This window comes from Acipenser ruthenus, chromosome 17 (assembly GCF_902713425.1).
Source record: "Acipenser ruthenus chromosome 17, fAciRut3.2 maternal haplotype, whole genome shotgun sequence".
NCBI classification, from domain to species: Eukaryota; Metazoa; Chordata; class Actinopteri; order Acipenseriformes; family Acipenseridae; genus Acipenser; species Acipenser ruthenus.
In genome coordinates, this window is record NC_081205.1 from 10,880,972 (window position 1) to 10,903,607 (window position 22,636).

Below are 22,636 nucleotides of genomic sequence, written 5' to 3' on the forward strand. Positions count from 1 at the left end.
GGAAGAAGGCTTCCCTTATATTCTTATATTTTGTGCACTGCAGTAAAAAAGTGTATCTCTGTCTCGACCTGATTGAGCTGACAGTGATCACACAGCCTGTCCTCTTTGGGCAGCCATGTTTGCCTGTGTCGGCCCTTCTCGATGGCCAGGCTGTGCTCACTGAGCCTCTACTTTGTTAAGGTCTGTTTCTGTTTACTGTTTTTTTATTATTATTATTATTATTTATTTCTTAGCAGACGCCCTTATTCAGGGTGACTTACAGGTATTCAGTCAGGTATTCAGCCAGGGTGTAGTGTCTTTTTAGGGCCCGATAGCATCCCAGTTTGCTTTGTGTTTTAGTGTGTGTCCCAATGAATAAGATATTCTTGTTTGTTTTGTGCTATAATTTGGTTTACTCTGATTGTATGTGTTAGAGTGGAGCTGTCCTGAAGCTGGTTGGTGTTAGTGTGTTAGTGTAGTGAGCTTCAGGACCAGCTGGCTGAGGGGACTCTTCTCTGGGCTCTGCTCTTGGTATTGCAGGGCTTTATGGTGGTAAGAGTTTATGTTACTATTTTTTAGATGGAGCCAAAATTTAATTGCTCTTTTTTGGATATTAATCAATAGTGGGGATTGGCCTAATTGGCTGCCCTCCACTATATAAAACAACACAATAACAATGCAATAACCAACTATTTACAAGCCCCCCTCACAGTCTTGAAACCAGTCCCGGTAGTGCCCGCGCCCGTTTGACCCAGTGTTACAGTATTTTCTGCTATGAGAGAAAATGGTACATGGCCATGTGTGCTGCGCACAAGGAGAAATTGTGTAGATTGTGTTGTGTTTTGTTGTATGTAGTGTGCCCTTGTTGGTGTATATTGGTACACAGGATATAATGAGGCTGTGGAGCACGAGTGATTTAAATTATATATTTTAGGCACAAGGATTGCACAATCACTTCACGTGCAGATAAAATGTGTATTAATGTGTGAGCATGGGGAGTGCACAGATTAGTTCACGTGCTGGCATTCAAGTGAATAATTAATTAGTAATTGAATCCTGGCACAATTGTGTTTGGGAGTGGAGAACGTGTGTGGAGAGGCGGTAATTTAATAAGAAAAAATATGTAACAATTGCTACTCATGCTGGTTTTGCAACCAGCATACTATTTGTTACTGTTTATTGTTTATTTGTTTGGCCAATGTGCCCTTTTGTTTGGTTTCAGTGTTTTGCGTTTTTGTTCAACTCTTTTATTTTGCAATTAACCGGTGCAACAGCACAATTCACCTTTCACCTCTCAGTACTCTTCCAGGTCTGATGTCAACAGCTGCCCAACATTATAGAGATTATGACTCTGGTTCTTTCATAAAATGTCTTTGTTGTATTTTTCTTCAAAGTCTCATCGGACTGGAATAAACAATCCTTTCAGATCCTTAATGTCAAAGTAAGTACTTTCCAGGAGATATGAGCAATCTGTGTTTTATTTGAAGTGATTCTTATCAAAGTTAATTTACCTGATATGAGTATGGTTGTGGAATGAGGGTGTTTTCTGTGTAAGGTAATGGCTGCTTCAGCACTGGAATACATGATTACTGTTCATCGTTTAGCTCCTGTAGTCTGGGTAAAGGGTGGATAAGAACAACCAAGCCAAGCAGACAGGTGCTTGGACAAAATATCCTTTTTGATTTCAGCATTGCCTTCAAGAGATCTGGAACCACTTTAACAGGTACATTTATAAGAACCTAGATACAAAATACTCCAAGTGAGCAAGTGTTGATATTTGTGCACTACCTGCCTGCTCAGGGGTTTAGTTGAACTCCAAATACAGAGACAGATAGAAACACACGGAAACTACTGTGTGTCACAATGAACGATGCAGCTAAACAAACCTGTTCAAAATAAAAGCAAAACCATTCAAAAGATTCTGGTTGGGTGTCCATCTGATCTGGCCTCCTACTGGCCAACAGGAAAGACGAGACCTCACTCCGGCTTGGTAATGCTGAGCCATTGCTGTTGCTAGGTAACCCCTGTAAGCCTGCTATTCTTTATAGCTGAAAGGGGTTCTTTCTCAGAGTCTGTGAAACGCACCCCCAGCCTCTTGGCTTTGTCTGACCACTAAAGGACCCAATGAATACAATTAAAAAAAGAAAGAATAAGAAAAAGTTAAAGCCAATTATAAATGCTCGACTTCAATCTATCTACCAGCCATTTCAAATGCACAGCAAACAGACTAGTAGAAACATATTAGACTACAACACACATCAGGTGTATAGATAATATTTAATACTTGGTATTCTCAAACAGGACTGCATTGTCCTCTGATGCAATTGCCCAACTTCTTGTACAATCCATTTGCTATCCTTAAGTAGCATCATAAAGAACAGGACGACATGAAAGGCACTGGCAGTACATTACAGTCTAGTGTTTATATAGATGTAATGGACTGACGGAGAGCTTAACGTACATGTGTTAAGGATACTCTGACAGAGAATTCTCTTAGATTCTGAATTCAAATTGCTCGTAAACACGCATAGCAGCTAATGCACAGGCCACCTCAATGTCCCTTTACAAACACAAATGAAGCCTCTTGCTCTACCCTTCAGTTATCTGTCAGTATTGGATCTTATATGCTCTCAAGTTAGACAACATGGATCATCACGTAATTAAGCCATTTTCCATTCTGTACACGACAGCTGTTGAGAGCTGCAGCAGCCGGAGCCATTTGTGGATCCCTTTCCAGACTGCTTGTTCAGGTTCATCAGAAGAAGTCATGTGGACAGCCTTACTAAGCTTTCGCAGAAGTGCAAAGTCCTTGCAGTCTAGTCGTATGCTAGCACTGTAGACAGTGACTCAACAAAAATATGAGCCCCTGGCGACATGACAGGTTGTGCACTGTTCTCTAATAATCTCCTCAAGTACATTGTGAGGCATGAGACAAGGTCTCGTCGAGATTGCAAAAAGGCTTCCAAGATAATTGATTCACATTGTAGTTTGCTATGATTTAGCTTCATTCCTGCCAGGGTTTGACAAATTCGTATTTATGAAAAAAGGTGAATAAGTGGCTTGAAATCCTCAGCCAACAGTAATGGCTACGTGAATTCACCGTTAGAAGCAGTTGACTCAGACAGTCTTTGATCTTCAGAGAAGAAGAGCACCTCAGACACTTACTCATGCGTTACCAGCTGGGACGTCACATGAAAGGTATCTGTAGCGTAATAGATGAAAGGTACCTGAAGGATAATAGATTAATTACAAGGGTATTGTCATATTTGCATCACGTGAATACTGATATGTCACATTAATTCACCAGATCACTGCTCAAATTGGGTTATGATGAATCTCTACATGGAAAATGTAGATATTAAAAAATAATTTTACCTATTAACCATGGAGGTGAATGGCCCTGTAGGACTGGAGTTGTTGCAGGGGAACAGGTTGATGGTTACAATCTGGTGTAGCAGCTGGACTTGCCTGGATGTGAAGACTCAAATAGAAAATGACATAAAAAATGAATCTAAACAAGAACACAAGGTATGACTTTATGTAACTATGGTATTTTATAACCATACCAAAGTTGCTGTTTAAGGACAGTGATTTGCCTTTCGACTTACAATTGGCTACCAAAAACACCTGTTTCAGACAGTGACACTGAGTACTGCCATATTGTCACTGTCAGATTAGCATCTGAACTCATGTGTGTCTCTCTTGCATCTATGTAATGTGGTGGTTTGCAGATAAACACACAATAATTCAAACAAAAAGCTTTGTTCTATTCTTTACTGAAGTATTTCCAATATGTCTTGCATGTAAACATACTGATGTTACAAAATAAAACAAATGAGAACTATGACCCCATAAGATCAGAACGACTTGCCTGAGCAGATTAAATCCTACTCTAATAATATTTTTAAAAGCAGGCTAAAGGTTTTTAGTATTTTTTTATGGGTGATGGTGATGTGCAAATGTGCTTAGATAATAAAAGGAAATTAGGCACTTTTTTGATTGCTCGAAAATCTTTTTTTTGTTTGTTTGTTCGTTTGTTTTGGTATTATTTATATTGTTTGTAACAAAGTGAATTGCATCTTTAAAAATGCTTTATATACGAGAAAAGACTGTGGTGATCATCCTGACTATGAGGGTGGGGGAGAAGTTTATACTCAGCCCATTCTAGTTTGCCTGCAAGGTCACTTCATTTCAATGGTGCCAAGTCTGTCTGTTAGTTTTAGTTTCCCCTACTATGGCTGTAAATTCTAAATTAGAGTTACCTGTGTGACGTATATCAACAATATGTACATATTAGAATCTCATTGAGCCTGAACAGGTGTGGTAGTTTGCTCAAAACCCTCACGCAAAATCAACGTACTGTAGCGTTTCACACAGTAGGCAGAAGAGAAGGAGACAACACGCTGCTTTCAGGTTCAAGCTTTATTTATGTTATCTCTCAGCCCCCTACAGAGCCCATTGCTCTAGCTGCTTGCCGTGGAACCATACAATGAGCGTGCAACGCCCCCTTTTATACTAATCAGGTGCCGGAGCAAACAGCTATCCCATTGGTCCCCAGCCGCACACTAGGACCAATGGGCACACACAACCAACAGCCAATGACAGGGGTCACACCATGCGTGCAGGATAAATCGCACAGCCACAGGGACAGAGCGAACTCGCAACTACAGGTAATACAGATGGGGGGAGAGGAACACAATACAGCGGTATTAACAGCACACAGACAGTGGAAACAAGAGGGAATACAGTACATAAACATAATATACAGATCGCTACATTACCCCCACCTTAGCCTTTTTGACCCCAAAAAGTTCACAGGGCGCCATGCAGCATATGACTGTGATCAGCAACCTCCACCCCTGAAACACAGACCCGCTCCCCGCATGTCCGGTTTTCCCCTCCAAGGGCTTTGGAGGATGGACCGGCGGGCCGTGCTATGCGGAAGGCAATCTGCTTTCCTCCTCTGGCCTGAGTGACTCTCGGCACCCTAGTATCAGGGGCTCCCTCTCAGACAACAAGGGTTCTCCCTCAGGCGGCGGCAGATCTGGGCTCTTCAGCAGCGGTTCTCTCTGCTCCTGTCCCTTGGTCGCACCCCTCAGGCGGCAGCAGCGGCGCTCTCTCAGGCAGCGGCAGCGGCGCTCTCTCAGGCAGCGGCAGCGGCGCTCTCTCAGGCAGCGGCAGCGGCGCTCTCTCAGGCGGCAGCGGCGGTGGCACTCTCTCAGGCGACGGCAGCGGCGCTCTCTCAGGCAGCGGCGCTCTCTCAGGCAGCGGCGCTCTCTCAGGCGGCGGCAGCGGCGCTCTCTCAGGCAGCGGCAGCGGCGCTCTCTCAGGCAGCGGCAGCGGCGCTCTCTCAGGCAGCGGCGGTGGCACTCTCTCAGGCAGCGGCGGTGGCACTCTCTCAGGCGACGGCAGCGGCGCTCTCTCAGGCGGCAGCGGCGGCGGCGCTCTCTCAGGCAGCGGCAGCGGCGCTCTCTCAGGCAGCGGCGGTGGCACTCTCTCAGGCAGCGGCGGTGGCACTCTCTCAGGCGACGGCAGCGGCGCTCTCTCAGGCGGCAGCGGCGGCGGCGCTCTCTCAGGCAGCGGCAGCGGCGCTCTCTCAGGCAGCGGCGGTGGCACTCTCTCAGGCGACGGCAGCGGCGCTCTCTCAGGCGACGGCAGCGGCGCTCTCTCAGGTGGCGGCAGAGGCACTCTCTCCGGCGGCAGCAGCAGCGGCGCTCTCTCAGGCGGCAGCGGCGGTGGCACTCTCTCAGGCGACGGCAGCGGCGCTCTCTCAGGCAGCGGCAGCGGCGCTCTCTCAGGCGGCGGTGGCAGGTCTACCATTTCACACAATGGAAATGGTCCAGGCTCCCTCGTTAACCTCCGGGAACGGCCGCCCCTCCTCCGCTTTTGTTTTTGGGCAGGCAGTAGGTCCTCTTCCTCCTGGAAGGGGCAGCACGCCACTTGGTGCCCGAACTCCCCGCAGGCAAGGCACCAGCCTTGATCCTCCAGGCCACCGAGGAGATCCTCCAGTCTGCCATCCCACCGGTTCCGTGATGGCTCGGGGTCGTACCACACCCACTGGTCATCTCCGTCTTCTATCTGCTCCTGCTCAACGCTGGATTACTTCTTTTTTCATCCCACTTCTGATACCAGCGTAGCGTTTCACGCAGTAGGCAGAAGAGAAGGAGACAACACGCTGCTTTCAGGTTCAAGCTTTATTTATGTTATCTCTTAGCACCATACAGAGCACATTGCTCTAGTTGCTTGCCGTGGAACCACACAATGAACATCACACAATGAGATACTGCACCACCTTACAAAGGTGTTTTCATAGTTATGAGATACTGCACCCCCTTACAAAGGTGTTTTCATAGGGAGGCAAAGGGAAATCCAAGGGCCACAGTTGGAGAATTACAGAACTTGGTTGCATCTTGAGGTCACCAAGTCTCCAAATCTACAATTAGACGCCACCTCCATGCCAATAGGCTATTTGGAAGGGTTGCCAGAAAAAAGCCTTTATTGAGAGCAACCAACAAACATAAGCGCCTGGAGTTTGCTAAACAGCATTGGCGAAATATGACACAGGCCCGGTTTTTGGGATGGAACCACATAACAGTCTCGCGTTTTGATTGGTCCATGTCTGTCACATGAATACGTCATCACACGAGTGGAAAAGCGTGCAGGCATTTTTAACATTGTGATCAGAGAGAGAGATAGAGTGATCTGCGTTCCACAACCTTACCATTAAAATATAATGTGGTATTACGCTGTACTGATATAACAAACTATGGGTAATTACTTTATATGAATTATCATGTTATGCACGAATGTAATAATTGGCTTTCTGTGGTGGTGTACTTTTTTCTTTCAAGTAGCATACATCTAATCATTTTTGCAATATATTTTAATATAAAATGTATACACTATTGCAGTTTTGTTAGAGGATACATTAGTTTATCTCTAATGTAATCACAGTTGTACATATAGACTGCACCTGTTTTCATTTACGTCGCAAATTCTGGGCCGCTTTGCTTTTCAGATAATGTCCCAAATTCTGGACCGATTTGGTTTGCAGATAACGTCCCAAATTCTGGGCCGCTTTGGTTTTTAGATAACGTCCCAAATTCTGGGCCGCTTTGCATTTTCGAATTCAGCCCAGTTTTGGGGACTCAGCTGACAGCTGAGTTTCTAAGTCATCCATGCACAGTTTACCATAAGCTGGATCGTGAATTCATTTGAGAGTAACCCTCAGTACATGAATCAAAGTTAATGTATTTTTTACTCTCCCCAGAAATCTTTTTTTTTTTTTTTTTTTTATGAAAAAACATAAATAAAATGTAAATGTTAAAAAAACATATTTCTTATTACATGAAGAAACTACATTGCACTGAAATAGATACATGCAAATTAATTAAAGCAGTCATTTTCCTTTATTAAAGGCTAATATTAAAACACATTTTTGGGAAGGAACATAGTATTCCGAAAAAAGGACATCTCATTTTCTTATGTAACGTCCATCAATATATTGTAGTGTTTCAGGTTCTTTTTGGACAGAAATGAGACTGCAACTGTGAGTAGATGAAGGCCGTTTATTTTTACAATAATTAAATAATCACAAAATGAAATCATAAAGTGTGAGAAAGGAGACTGGGAGTCAAAAGTGAAAATAAATGATTGTAGTAATTTTTCTTTTACCCTACCCTTCCCAGTCTTTTCCCCGCCACTCTTTTGCACAAAACCTACACTCCAATTCCCCTCCACACACGTGTACCACCATGCAACCCCTGCACGCACACACCACCATGCAACCCCGGCACGCACACACCACCATGCAACCCCTGCACGCACACACCACCATGCAACCCCTGCACGCATACACCACCATGTAACCCTTACATGCACACACCACCATGCAACCCCTACATGCACAAACCAATGAATGTAACATGCCCAGTTTCGTAGCAATTCTTTGCAAAAAATATTTTCAGGGCGTTCAGGGTGTTCAGCCTCATTCATGTTTATGGCAGGGTTGAAAAACACATTTCAGGCATATCTCTCGAACCCGAGCACGTAGAACCACCATTCAAAGTGATATAGACTCAGGGGAGCACCCCAAACCACCCCCTAAAACAGTGTGGTGGTTCACCCAAAAACTCATGTCATGACGAAAAAATTCACTTTGCCAAGCCGTCCTGGCATCTGAGCCATGAAAATGGTGACTCCGCAAAAAAATCAAGTTCCTAACCCCCACAGAACCCGAGATACGCCCTGTCAAAAATGTCCAAAACCTACCCTTTTCGGGGTCATCTCCATGACCCCGGGGCCTAGAAACCAGGTTGAACTTCCTAGGGTCTGGGGGCCCACAATCACAGGGAGCCACCCGTTTTCAAATGCTACATTTTCAACAAATTTACACATTTTCAGCATGATGGCATGTCAAGGTCCAATAGCTTTTGAGCTCCAGGTTGGCAAAAAAAGTCTAAACTGGTGTCCTTTCTAGCTGGAGACACATCGCTTGGAGGGATCGACAGGGGGCCCGGGGTGGACCCCCGTACCGATTTTCAAATCTCGGGGACCCCTGGAACCCGAGATATAGCATCCTGAAAAATGTCTATGGGAAATCCCATTATAAAACCCCTTTCAGGCAACGCCCACCATCTGGTGGTGGGGTGGCGTATGAACCCGTGGCCGATGTCTTTCTTTAGCTAAGACTCCTGTGCACGCAAATAGTGCCCTTCTGAGTTTGTTGGCCCAGGGGTCGTGGAGATACGGGTACGATAAGAGACCACCCCCTTCCCTACGGCAAATCCATTTATAAAAACACCATCGGGGTAAGGCTCGGCCAATGGCGGTCGTGGGTCGTACGAACTCGAAGGAACCCAATTTCTTTAGCTAAGACTGTTGTGCATCTAAAGAGAGTACTAGCGAGTTTGTTGGCCCAGGATTTGTGGACTCATGGGGTATGATAGGAGGACCGCCCCCCCCGACCGCGATTTCCTATAGCAAAATACATACAAAAAATGTCCATTATATATAAGACCTGAAATGTGCACATTTTGTAGTGTATTTATGCAACATAAGCACCAATTTAAGTCCATTCCAAGTGTTTTGTGATCACAGTATCAGCTTGAGAGTATCGGAACATAGTTTTGCACCAAAAGCGAGCAGAGGCAAAAAAAAAGCACTATATACCCTATTCTTTAAAATATCACTTTGCAGTGCAAATTTGAGGAACGCAACCACTTAGCAACTTGAAAATTGGGACTGCAATTTAAAGGCCTGTAGTGTCAGACTGGTAGTGCCTAACTGATTGAAGGGTTTGTGGAATGATTCCTGCAAAGACTGATTTATAAGAAAAAAGAGAGATTGACAAACAGCATATTGCTTTATATGCAAAAACGGGCAACTACAAGAGGGTGTCAAACAAGCTGTGAATGTCCTAGGAGGCTACAGATTATTCTCCATTTTATTGTAACTGAGGTACCGTTCAGTTGAGCGAAAATTGGAAAGGGGTACTCGAGCTGAAACCTCCAGATAGAAGGGGTACAGTTTCAAAAAAAGGTTGAAAACCCCTGACCTACAGTATAAACTGTCAGGAACAGATAAGGGAAATGTTGACTAATACAATACAATAGGATTTATTTGAAGTTGTTGAAGGGCACTGGTCTCTTAAACCCAGAAGTTCTGATAAACCCCTACACCTCACTATATATTGATGGACATTACATAAGCAAATGAGATGTCCTTTTTTTTTTGGTATACCATGTTCCTAAATGTTTTCTGGGAAGAGTAAAAAATACATTAACTTTGATTCATGTACTAAGTGTTACTCTTAAATGAATTAACGGTCCAGTTTACGGTAAACTGTGCCTTCATGACTTAGAAACTCGGCTGTCAGCTAAGCAGAATATCTCAAAAACTGGCCTGAATTCGAAAATGCAGAATTTGGGACGTTATCTAAAAACCAGGGCAGCCCAGAAAGTGGGATGTTATCAGAGCAGCCCAGAATTTGGGACGTTATCTAAAAACCAAAGCTGCCCAGAATTTGGGACGTTACCTAAAAACCAAAGCGGCCCAGAATTTGGGACGTTATCTAAAAACCAAAGCGGTCCAGAATTTGGGACGTTATCTGAAAAGCAAAGCAGGCCAGAATTTGGGACGTGAATGAAAACAGGGGCAGTCTATATGTACAACTGTGATTACATTAGATCGAAACTAATACATCCTCTAACAAAACTGCAATAGTGTGGAAGACATATATTTGATATTAAAATATATCGCGTAAAAGATTTAGATGTATGCTAAAAAGTACGCCATTACAGAAAGCCAATTCTTACATTCGTGCATAACATGATAATTCATATAAAGTAATCGCCCATAGTTTGTTTTTTAATGGTATATTTTAATGGTAAGGTGGTGGAAAGCAGATCGATCTCTCTCTCTCTCTCTCTCTCTCTCTCTGATTACAATGTTAGAAATGCCTGAACGCTTTTCCACTCGTGTGACGACATATTCATGTGGCAGACATGGACCAATCAAAACGCGAGACTGTTATGCGGTTCCATCCCAAAAACCAGGCCTGTGTCATACCTCGCATTGGCACTTCAATTGGAACCGGGTTCTATGGTCAGATGAGACGAAAATAGAGCTCTTTGGCCACGCACACCAGCGGTGGGTTTGGTGTCAAAAAAAGGATGCACGTGCAGAAAAGAGCCTCATACCTACTGTAAAATATGGTGGTGGATCTTTGATTTTATGGGGCTGTTTTGCTTCCACTGGTCCTGGGGCCCTTGTTAAGGTCAACGGCATCATGAACTCTAACCAGTACCAGGACATTTTAGCCAAAAACCTGGTTGCCTCTGCCAAGAGGCTGAAACTTGGCCGCAAGTGGATCTTCAAGCAAGACAATGACCCCAAGCACACATCAAAACCCACAAAGAAATGGTTAATTGACCACAAAATCAACATTTTGCAATGGCCATCTCAGTCTCCGGACTTGAACCCCATTGAAAACCTGTGGTTTCAATTGAAGAGGGCAGTCCATAAGCGCAGACCGAAGGATATCAAGGATCTGGAAAGATTCTACATGGAGGAATGGTCTAAGATCCCTCCCAATGTGTTCTCCAATCTCATTAAACATTATAGAAAAAGACTCAGTGCCGTTATCCTTGCAAGGGGAGGGTGCACAAAGTACTGAAAACAAGGGTGCCAATAATTGTGACACTTTTTTTTGGAAATAAATTTATAATTTGAGAAATGTGTAATTTTGGTTGATTCCATTGAATCATTAATAAAGTCAAATATATTCCACATGTTGGAAAATTACAATATAGCTCAGTGCTGGTATTATTTATTTTATACAGTCTTTTTTACTCATCTTTATCAAGGGTGCCAGTAATTTTGGAGGTGACTATATATATATATATATATATATAGAGGCTACTAACAACAAAACACTGACTAAATAAAACGAATAGGCTAAATGTATTAAATATAGCTGTTTTTATTTATTTACGCAGTTATTATAAAATCTGGTATATGTACGTATCAATATTAAACTGTTTATTGATATGATTGTGTTACAGGGGACAGTTTTCAGCGTTCGTAGCTGTTTTGGTCTTGAAAGGGAGTGTTTTGAACTTACGCTCATTAGAGTGTTTTATACTGTGGAGTGTTTTGGGCGTCCTACACGGGCTCCCCCCTTCCCCACCCCCTTCCTCCTACCCCTCCCCCTTCCTCCCCTTCCTCCCCTTCCCTCCCCATCTGAGCTGGGAAGCAAAGAGTGAAAAACACAAAAGGTGTCAGTCGTTAAGAATGATGTTTCATTTAGTTTAGTTTTAGTTTTACACTCAGTGGCAGTAAAAAGGGTTGATCATTTGATGCAGGTATAGGAAAGCATTTGTTATTAATTTATTCACTTTTCAGCTGAAATTCAGTCATTAGAATGCATCAAGTTTTTTTGGTAGTTTGTAAGTGGAGAGTGTGTTTTTTATTATGGGTTGGCGTTTTGACCCTTATGGGTTTTCTCTATGGACACTACTTTCTGTCGGGTTTTGAATTCAACGGTGGCGATAACCTTCTGCAACGGTAAGTGCGTGAATAATTGTGTACTCTTCTTATATATACACAGTAACAATACGCATGGTTACTGTGGGTGCGCCACTCAAGAAAGGTAAACTGCATAGCCATTGTATTGGATACATGCAGTGGTCCTGCTAGTTTGGATAAAAGATGAAAACTTCTACAAGGCAGTATTGATGCAGTTTTTATTTTGTTTCCAAGGCCCACTCCAGCGTGCATTGTTCATGTAGCTCGGCTCCTTTTTTTAATTATTCCTGTTGGAATTTATTCTGGTTTCCAGACCTTTCGTAAAACGTGTAACCTTTTGATTTCTGTTGTACAAATTCTTTATTGTGCTGTGGATAACACTTGTTTGGGGATCTAATTCAACCTACAGTGCAATGGCCCTAGCAGAGGACAGTCAAACCATAAAATAGCAGTAAAAAAGTAAACTGGATATATGTTTCACATGACATTTAAACCAGCTTTAGAAACGTTAAGAAGTTTCAACACGACATTTTGTATTAGTTTATCGCTGTACCAAAGTATATTATATAATTAACGCTTAATTGCTAGCTGTGTCTATATTGCTCCAAGGCTCTAACTTTTAAGTTGTTTTCAAGGAAATTGATATTTATTCATCAAGTTTAGCGGCACGCCTTTGATCCAACAAACACGTGTAAAGACTGGTTTTCAATAGAATAAAAAATCTAATGTGCGTCTGCTACAACAAAGATTGTACGTGATGTAATTTAATTTGAAAAACATGTAAACGAATGTCGGTTGAATGAAAAAGTACTTTGAATGTTTCAGTGTAACACTTTGCCAACATCGACTTGTTTCGCAAGACCGTACTTGCGGGACATTCTTTAGGTTGCAAAGATGAGCCAGACACAGCATAGGTGATTTCTCTTCATCTTACTGGTTTACAGAATCAATCGCTTTAAATTACGTGTCTGAAATAGCAGGTAATTGCCATTATAGTTTGTAGCCCATAGTCAGTCTAAGCTGTAATTGCTTACCTCAGCTAAGCTTTGGTACCAGAATCTCAAGGAAGGCGTATAGCATTTGAACTTTAGTGTGGGGCTGGATAGTGTTCCGTTCATAAAAGGCTACAAAAAAAAACCACGTTTTTAATTTTACCAGAAGCCTGCTATTTTACTGACTTCATTTTCAGACAGTTTCTTACTGCAGCTCACCTGAAGTGTTGGTGTAGGACACACCCGTTTTATCACAAGTTAGAACAACATGTTATTTTATTTGTTTATTTAGCAGACGCCTTTATCCAAGGCGACTTACAGAGACTAGGGTGAGTGAACTATGCATCAGCTGCAGAGTCACTTACAATTACGTCTCACCCGAAAGACAGAGCACAAGAAGGTTAAGTGACTTGCTCAGGGTCACACAATGAGTCAGTGGCTGAGGTGGGATTTGAACCGGGACCTCCTGGTTACAAGCTTGTTTCTTTAACCACTGTTGTATGTTTTCACTGTTATAAAACACAGCCCCACCTTGCTGCTTTGGTTCATACATAAATGACTGCTAGAGTTTACTAAAACTGCTTCTTCATATGGACCGCATACATCAACCAAATATTAAAAACAATTAAATACCTTCTGTCTGTATAGTTTGTGGGATAGATATGGATTTCCTTTGTTCTCCTCTCCTGAGGAATGCAAATCATCAACAATGCAGATATAGGGGAGGCATCCATACCTATGCTAAGAACATTGAGTATCTGAATCTGGCTGTGAAGGCATGTGCATGTGTTTGCCACAGTTGCATTTTTACATGGTTTAAAGTTAAGATCGCTGAGAGGGATTACCCACACACTTAGTTTGAGTTACTTAAAAGTGTTTGCTGCACAAGGACTTGTTAATCAGAACTAAAGTTTTCAGCCACACTTTACAACTGCTTCCATGGTTAGTTTTCATTGAGCTAAGGCATCCCCTGACACTTAAACACAATTTGTCAGTGTTTTATCTCGGGTGCAGTTCAGCTGACTTTCTTTGCCCTGAGGCAATATGAGCTTCCCTGCATTTCCTTTGAGAACGCTTTGAGAAAAGCCTGGGGTGAACACCCCCTGGAGATGGGGGAGGGTTATATTCTACGACCAACCAATTCCAGTTTGCCTGCAAGGGCACCTCATTTCAATGGTGCCAAAATGTCTGTTAGTTTTAGTTTTGTGTGTGGGACACATTTCTAATTAAACAAGGATGTCAGGAACACACATCCCCCACCATTGTAAATTCACAATTCGAGCTATCGGTTGCTGACCATGACACATGCCAACAGTGTGTACAGAACAGAATGGTTTAATACAAATTGGATAAGTGGTATTTAGATGTCCTAGATAAGCCAATGAAATGTTGGCATGTTGAATTAAGTTCTGATGTTCTCAACATGCCTGTAAATTAAGTGTGACAGACCCCCACAATCTGATATTCCAAAGATCCTCTAAATAATAAACACCAAGTTTCCACATCGTTGGCTACTACATGCTTTTTTCACATTCAGATAGATGCAAAAATGTAAAGTGGGACCTACCAATGGAACGTTGCTGGCAGTTTTGTATCCCTGTTGCTTGGGATAATTAAACCACTCCATCCATCAAGAGATCTTAACAATGGAACCCCTCCTTGAGCAAGTGGTAGTCATATGAGGCAGATGAAGCAGTTTGGTAACTGCATCACCTTTCTGTCTCGCGGTGGTTCCTAGCATCTTGTTGCTTGTTGTTTGGGCCTCCACCTGTAACTTTCATTGCCCTTTCAATGCCCTTTTGTGTATACAACTGCAGGACACTAGTTACAGTAGATGTTAGTCCTTGGTTAGTGGAAGATTGTTGTCAGCAGTTTGCTTGCAAATGATCTGTTGAATTGCATTTCGTAATGTTTGTGTGTTTTCAGTGCTGTAGGGATTGCATTTGGCAGTCAGTCTAGAGCCCTGCAACATGGCGAGTAGGAGAGGGCCTTCGTTGACAGTTTACTACTCTTCTCGTAGCCTGGCAGCAGTACAATAATGTCTCGACCCTCAAATGTCCAGCGCTTGAGATTTTTGATCTTTAAAAGAGGTAAAAATGATCGCAAAGCCATTTTCTTGATGGGCCTTCATCTTTGCATTCTGTCTGCCTGTGTTTCTTCACAAGACAGGGCTGCACGAATATGACGACCCTCTGATTGACTTAACATCTACAACTGTTCAACACTTTATTGCGCTGAAGATTACAACATTTGAAGACATTGAGAAAGTCTTTTAGTTAATGTTTGCCATGGAATTTTTGTTTCTTTTAGTATTTCTAAATGATTGACTAAACCGACTGTGGTAACTAAATACTGTATACCCAGTGTGGGGTTGAATGCATTACTGCAGTTAATTTTTTCGCTTACAAGTACAATATGTAACATGGGTGCACAATTAAATGTTAAGGGGGTCAACTGGGGCCTGGGGTAAAATAGTCAATGGGAGATGTGGCACTTGCAAATGTTTTTGTCAGACTTGAACCAAAGTGTTGATGAAGTTCATTGTAGAAAATGATGATTTTAAAAATAAGTGGCAAATATGATTCAATGCCCAAGAATCCATGTGGTGAAAAATACGTGGATGTTCCGTGAAACGGTCAACAGCTACCCTGGTTTTACAGTAGCAGTTTTGGAAGTCAAATTTGTATTTCATATTACTTTGTTTAATACATTCGTTTTAAGATGTTTTATAGTTGTACTTGTTATAAATGAGTTTTTAAAAGGTTCAAGGGGGCTGGAGGGCTCAAAGCTGGGACAGAGTAACGAAGCTGAAACGGGACATCGAAGATGTCGTCACAGAAAGCAATTAAAATAATGATACATGAGTTATACAAAACCTCTTAAGATTATATCATATAATGTAAATTGTCTAAATAGTCCTATTAAAAGAAAAACAAATTTCAAAAACTTAGGAAAGTGGGATATATTGTTTCTACAAGAGGCACATTTGACAAAAACCAAGCATGAGAAACTGGCAAAGGTTGCCTCGGCTCAAGAATTCTACTCCTCATACAAATCAGCAAGGAGAGGGGTGGTGATTTTAGTTAAATCACATGTCTCATTTCCGTTTGAAAAAGAGTAAAGCAGATCAGGAAAGAAGATATGTAATGGTAATGGGGGGGAAACAGCAGATGTAGAGAACTCTATTGAATGTATATAACCCACCAGAAGGAGGACAGGAATATATGAGTAAAATTATGAATTTGCTTGCTGTTGAAACTAAGGGTTTAACAATTTTAGCTGGGGATTTAAACTTAATAATGAATGTGAAACTAGACACCCAAAGTTACATACAACATAAATGGAATGGAGCTTCATGGATGTATGGAGAGCTATGAATCCTAAGGTTAAAGATTTTACATTGTACTCTGCACCGCATGGGGAAATACACTAGATTATATTTTTATGTACAACATAGGACAAATCACTCCAGTATCAGTGACATTGGATATAGATTAGAAAAAGGAAAGACATTATGGAGATAAACAACTCTACTTCAAGATAAGGAGTTTAGTGGTAAATTGAAACAATAATTAAATGAATATTTAAATATTAATAACATTCAAGAGGTAAATCATATAATTATTATTATTATTAGTATTATTATTATTATTATTTATTTCTTAGCAGACGCCCTTATCCAGGGCGTCTTACAATTGTTACAAGATATCACATTATTTTTACGTACAATTACCCATTTATACAGTTGGGTTTTTACTGGAGTAATCCAGGTAAAGTACCTTGCTCAAGGGTACAGCAGCAGTGTCCCCTACCAGGGATTGAACCCCCGACCCTCCGGTCAAGAGTCCAGAGCCCTAACCACTACTCCACACTGCTGCCCTATGGGAAGGAGCTAAAGCAGTTATTAGGGGGAAAATAATTTCATATGCAGTATTAAAAAAAAGGCAAAGGGAAATAGAGGATAGAGTTAGAAAAGCACATAAAGAAACTGGAGAATTGATTTGGGAAGGCTGAAGACATTGTGTAGACTAGAAAGAGCGAAGGCGGCATTAGAACAGGTGGTAACAGAAAAGGTTGAGAGAACTCTCACATTCACTAAACAGAAATATTATGAAAGCGGTCCAAGAGCAGCAAAGAGTCTAGAGTTTAGACTCAAAAAACAAAACCAGAAATCTTGCATTACATCAACATTTATACAGCAAAAACGAAGAAAAGCTTCAGTTTTAGACACCCTGTAGTTATCTCCAAAAATGTAATTTACGCAAAGTAACAGAGGATCAAATAAGCAATTTCTCACCAGTTACTGAAGGTGAAATTAGAACGACGATTAAAACGGCGAAATGCCCAGGTAGCGATGGATATACTAATGAATTCTATAAGGCACTACAAGAACAACTAACCCCTATTTTAACTAAAGTATTTAATTGGGCCTTAGACAATGGGGAATGGGCTCCTACCTGGAATAGTTCAGTTATAGCAGTGGTACATAAGGCAAGGACCCCACTGACTGCGCATCAAGCCTGTTGCCTTGTTAAAGAGACCAGAAAATACTTACATCAATTACAGCCAGTAGACTAGCAAACATTGTTCCAACGATTACTAACCCAGACCAAACAGGATTTGTACCAAATAGATAATGTCAGACGGACTCTTAATATTATGAATTATGCAGTAACAACAAATATTAATGTTGACTCATGATGCGGAAAAAGTGTTTGCCAGGGTGTTATGGCCTTTTATGTTTGAGACATGTAGACAGTTTCGTTTCCATAGTGATTTTATACGACGGCTACAGGCAATGTATAAACAACAACCACCAAACGCAGGAGTAAGAGCTAATGGAACACTGTCAGAGTTTCAGATTATCCAGAGGAACAAGGCAAGGAGATCCCTTTATCTCCCTTGATTTTTGCCCTCGGTATAGAACCATTAGCAGAAAGTATAAGACAACAGAAAGATGTAGAGGGAGTTTATATAACAGGAGAAACACACAAGTTGGCTTTGTATGCAGACGATGTAATTATATATACCTTAAAACCGGTAAAATCCATCCCTATTCTGATGGAAACTATCACAGCATATAGTAATCTTTCAGGATATAAATTAAACAAAGAAAAATCAGAAGCTATGGTTATAGGAGAATCTTTACCTCAAGAGATTAAAAATAAATTCCAGTTAAAATGGGATCAGATTAGAATTAAATATTTAGGGATTAAAATCCCCAAATGTCTAGAAAACTTGTACAAAAGTAATTGATATACTAGAAAACCAGCTGAGGCAGGACTTAAATAAATGGAATTTGATGTCGCTCTTGCTCTTAGGAAGGATTGAGACAATATGAATGAACATGCTTTCTAGATTTGTTTTTGTTTCAGGCATTGCCTAATCCTATTGCATTAGATAAATTCAAACTATGGTATGAACTTCTCTAAATTTGTGTGGGATGGGGAAAAAAAACAAGAGTAAAATTTAAAACACTTAAACTCCCAAAAGAAAAAGGAGGATTAGCTCTCCCAAATGTACAAACTTATTTGTATGCAGCACAGCTTAGATCTACAATGACTTAAATGATAGATCTGTAAAATGGAGAGGAGTATAAATCAATGTAGGAAATGAATACTCACTTAAAACAATTCCCTTTATTAACAGAAACAAATACATAAAAGATTGTTGGGTTATTAATACACTTAATATATGGAAAATGGTTTGCAATATGCACAATTTAAAGGAAGACTTACTGTTAAGAACAATAGCATGGTCGTTAAGAGGCTTAAAGTCTGTCTCGTATAGAAAATCATTTTTTGGCTTTGGGGTTGTACTTGGTTTACTTTCACATTGAGCAAGAAATGAAATCTCCATGATCAATGTTAGACCCCTGAGAGACATAAAACTATCAATAATTCCGGAAAATACCAACAACGCACCGGAGATGCACGAAGTTGACATGACGTCACTAGGGAAACACACACCAGGAACAGATGAGAGATATACATGGCTTCAGACTACGAAAGCGATCATTACGAGTTTCTCCGGCGTTTTGAGTAGTCTGTATTGCAATAAGGACAGCGGGAGTGTGGTGTGTAATGAAAGAAATTGTGGGGAGGAAGATTAAATTGTTTGAGGCCTGATTCTGAACAGTTCTGAACCTCCAGCAGAGAAAATAACCACGCGGGCATGAGGAAAGTGAGCGACACGCCCCCTTGTCTGCAGGTCGGCAATTCTGAATGTTGTTCTTGTACAGTTAACCCTGGCTAGCAGTTCATTTATGGCAATAAAAAGTGTATTTCCATGTTTGGTTTGTTGTACCATTGATGTCTTGCAAATAGTGTTTACTGTTTCCCATCCACTTCAGTAATAAAGCATTGTTTATATTACAGGGCCGAGATGTCTTGCATGGTCATGTATAGCTCTTCAGCTTCATTCATGAAATTAAATAGGCCTAACCTCCTTGTGAACTGCACGTTATTATTATTTCTAGGCAGACGCCCTTACCCAGTAATGTGCATATGAACATTACCTAAAAGATAACATTTAAAATCGAAAGCTTACCTAAAAAAGCTGGATGAGTGGATTCATTCTTTTGATTTCTGCATCAGAAATCTTGAGCATGCAATGTGTTTGTACTGGTTTATAGTACTGTGACCTTATTGTTTTTATTAAGTTGTCTAATTATGATGATAATATCTGACGTCTGAAAAAACAAATGCAACACTTGCAGAGAACTGATTATGTGGATAGCCTGGTAGTAGGGACCTACCTAAACCGCGATTTCCCGGAAATCGTGAAATTGAGGGGTCACCGCGAAATTCACCTCTTAGGGGCCAATGCATACAAACAAGTACAGAGAGGAAAAAAAAGATAACTTGTTTAAATGAACTATTGCACAACGCAAGCGACGCAAACTACGTGTCTTCCTTCTGTAGATAGCCCATTTTTATTCCTTCGCCATCCCGTGTGCATTGCACTTAAGCAAAAAACAAACAAACAAAAAATGTCCACAAGTAACATTTACAAAATAAATTCCCCTAAGCGGTTAACGTTCTTGTTTACTATTCAAATGACAAAGTTTTAATCAGCCTATCAGTGCGTCTTTACTGCTTTTATGTGACCTGTACTGTGCAGTAGGGGGTGGGACAAGGTTGGTGCTGCATTGTTTTGATTTGGGTTGCTAAAATCTAGTTTTCAGCATTGGAGGTAAAATAGTAGAAATGGACGACAAAGAAAGCAAAATATACTTCGGCTGATGATCGTTTCAAGATATTTCCCAAATAAACTACATGCAGACTGAGGTAATTGTTTTCCATATCTTAATGTGTATTTGGAGAAAATACGATCGATCGCTATTTAGCTTCAGAATCACACATTAAACAAAAGGCTACTACAGAGGCTACTGAACAGAAAATAAACAGCTTTCAGAAACCAAACTGGAAAGTCAGCCCAGACAAGAAGTATTCCTGTCTGCAAGTTAAATCAGCACTGAAACGATCCAGCACAGCCACCTCGCTTCAACCTGCTGTTACAGTTGGAATTTTAGACCCAAATAGCCACGTCGTCTTTGTTTTGACTCGGTACTAATAAAATAAATTATTGGATAGGACAAATAACATGACAACGAACGTGCTGCATACATTGCCTTTATTAAAGTATGCCAGATGCCCTTGTATATCCGAGTTTTTGGGCGGTTTCGAATCGATTTCCACATCTGTATAACTTGGCAAAGCTTTGCTTAACTTCCAACCAATTCAGTGGATGCAGACGTGCAGTCTCAATGTATGGGCAACTCAACTGCAGGGGGATGCTGCATACTCGCCTTTAACAAATGCCAGCACTGTTTTAGTAAGGAAGCAAGTACCACTATTTTTAGGCTTTATAGTGTTCTGAAATACTGTCTACTAAGGTTTATTTAATGTTTAAACATGTCCGCAAAATGTCAGCGAAATCCAAATTTTATTCCGCAACATACCCGTGAAAAATACGTAAATTTACCGCGATTTTAAGTAGACCCCTACCTGGTAGTATTGAGCACTAGTGCACAGGGTAAGAAAAAAAAAAAACTATGGTTATCATTTTTATATCTGTAAAGTGTCTTATAGATGCAGCTATTTAAAAATGTATTTGATAAAAGTAAACTGTACAAAATTGTTTAATTTAAGACTGGTAAAAAAAAATATTGCGGTTTCTAAATGGTTCTGCTGTTGTCAGGGGAAAATGAATCAATGGTCACTTGATGATTGTCTTGTGAACAGCTGTCTTTGTAAAGGTCTGCGTGTGTTTGTGAACTTGTGTACGAGTGTCTTGCAAAAGAGAAAAAATAAAATTTGTACCTGCCGGAAACCAACAAACAAAAGCTTTAGTCTCCGTGTTCCGTGTTGTACGAAGTGATCATTGTATTGTGCACTGACAAACTCGTTGATTTTACTGTCACGGAATACGGTACTTTTTTTTTCATGAAATGCATTCCCTTGTGCCTATCTGAGGTGATATGTATTTTTGACACCGTTTAACCATCGCGAAATAGGCCTGTATGTATAATCGTTTTGTTTATGCCATAGACATATGCATGCATGTTTATGGTTTGTGGTTCCCCTAGTGACGTCACAGATGTCAAGATTCAAAACCAGGGCTTTTTGGCGGAAGCACTCAAAACAAACTTTAGTGCTGTAACTAAGAAATTTACAATCTAAAGTAGAAATGATATATATTTTTAGAACACTATTGTAGTGTAGTTTAATAAAATAATCAGATTGTAATGTGAAATAGGTGACCTATGGACTTTAAGTCTATACTGTCAATTCATTAACGAAACTGGAGTTGTATCATTTGAATACTTGGTTAAGGAGTTTGGCATACCTCACTCATTTCTGCAGGTATTTACAAATTCAAAGTTATTTACAAAAAGGCTTACATCAGAAAAAAAATAATGAAAGAAGTCGACCCACTAGTGAAATATATAATAGTCCAAAAATAACAGCACTGTAAAACATTTCATATCGGATATATACAGAATACTGTAAAAACAAAAAAAAAAACAAATTTAGGGCGAAATCTAACTGGAAGGAGGTGGGTATCCCTATCACAGCTAAAGACCTTGGAAGACGTGTGTTTAAACCTACATAAAACCACTAATTCATTATCATGGCGAGAATATGCATGGAAAGTTCAAATTTGGTTCTTTAAGACCCCCTTGTTACAAACTAAATCTAACAGATCTTTCAGCCCAAGCTGTTGGAGAAGTTGCGAAGAATCTCTGGCGCTCCATACACATCTTCTGGTTATGTAAAATTATACAAACCTTTTTGGGGAATGATTCTTAAAATATCCCAAATTTTTATGGTAATTAAAGCTAGACCCAAGATTTCTGTTACTGGAACAAACACCATTAACACTAAGAACAGAAGCATCATATCTAAAGGTTTGTAAGAATTGCAGCCTTAAAACAAATTACTAGAAGTTGGTTAAGGCCCAACACACCAAGGGTTCAATGATGGAAGGAGTTGATGAATGAAATAACTCTCATGGTGAAAATTACTTCTAGAATTAGAAATCAACAACATATATTTGAAAATAGATGGTTAAAATGGAAGATTCAGTATGTAGAAACAATGTCCCTGTAAATTGTAATGTGAGCGAGATGCAGC

At 40.7% G+C, this 22,636-nt stretch overlaps 1 protein-coding gene across 1 annotated transcript in view; it reads left to right on the forward strand.

The window, feature by feature from the left end:
- The first annotated feature begins 11,707 nt into the window (after window positions 1-11,707).
- The window catches only part of st6galnac2 (ST6 (alpha-N-acetyl-neuraminyl-2,3-beta-galactosyl-1,3)-N-acetylgalactosaminide alpha-2,6-sialyltransferase 2), a 26,946-nt gene continuing 16,017 nt past the window's right edge, over window positions 11,708-22,636 (forward strand). Inside the window, exon 1 of the mRNA XM_034038127.3 lies at window positions 11,708-12,045. Within this exon, the coding sequence (XP_033894018.1) occupies window positions 11,903-12,045 (143 nt within the window). The 5' untranslated portion in view covers window positions 11,708-11,902. The remainder of the gene's footprint in view (window positions 12,046-22,636) is intronic.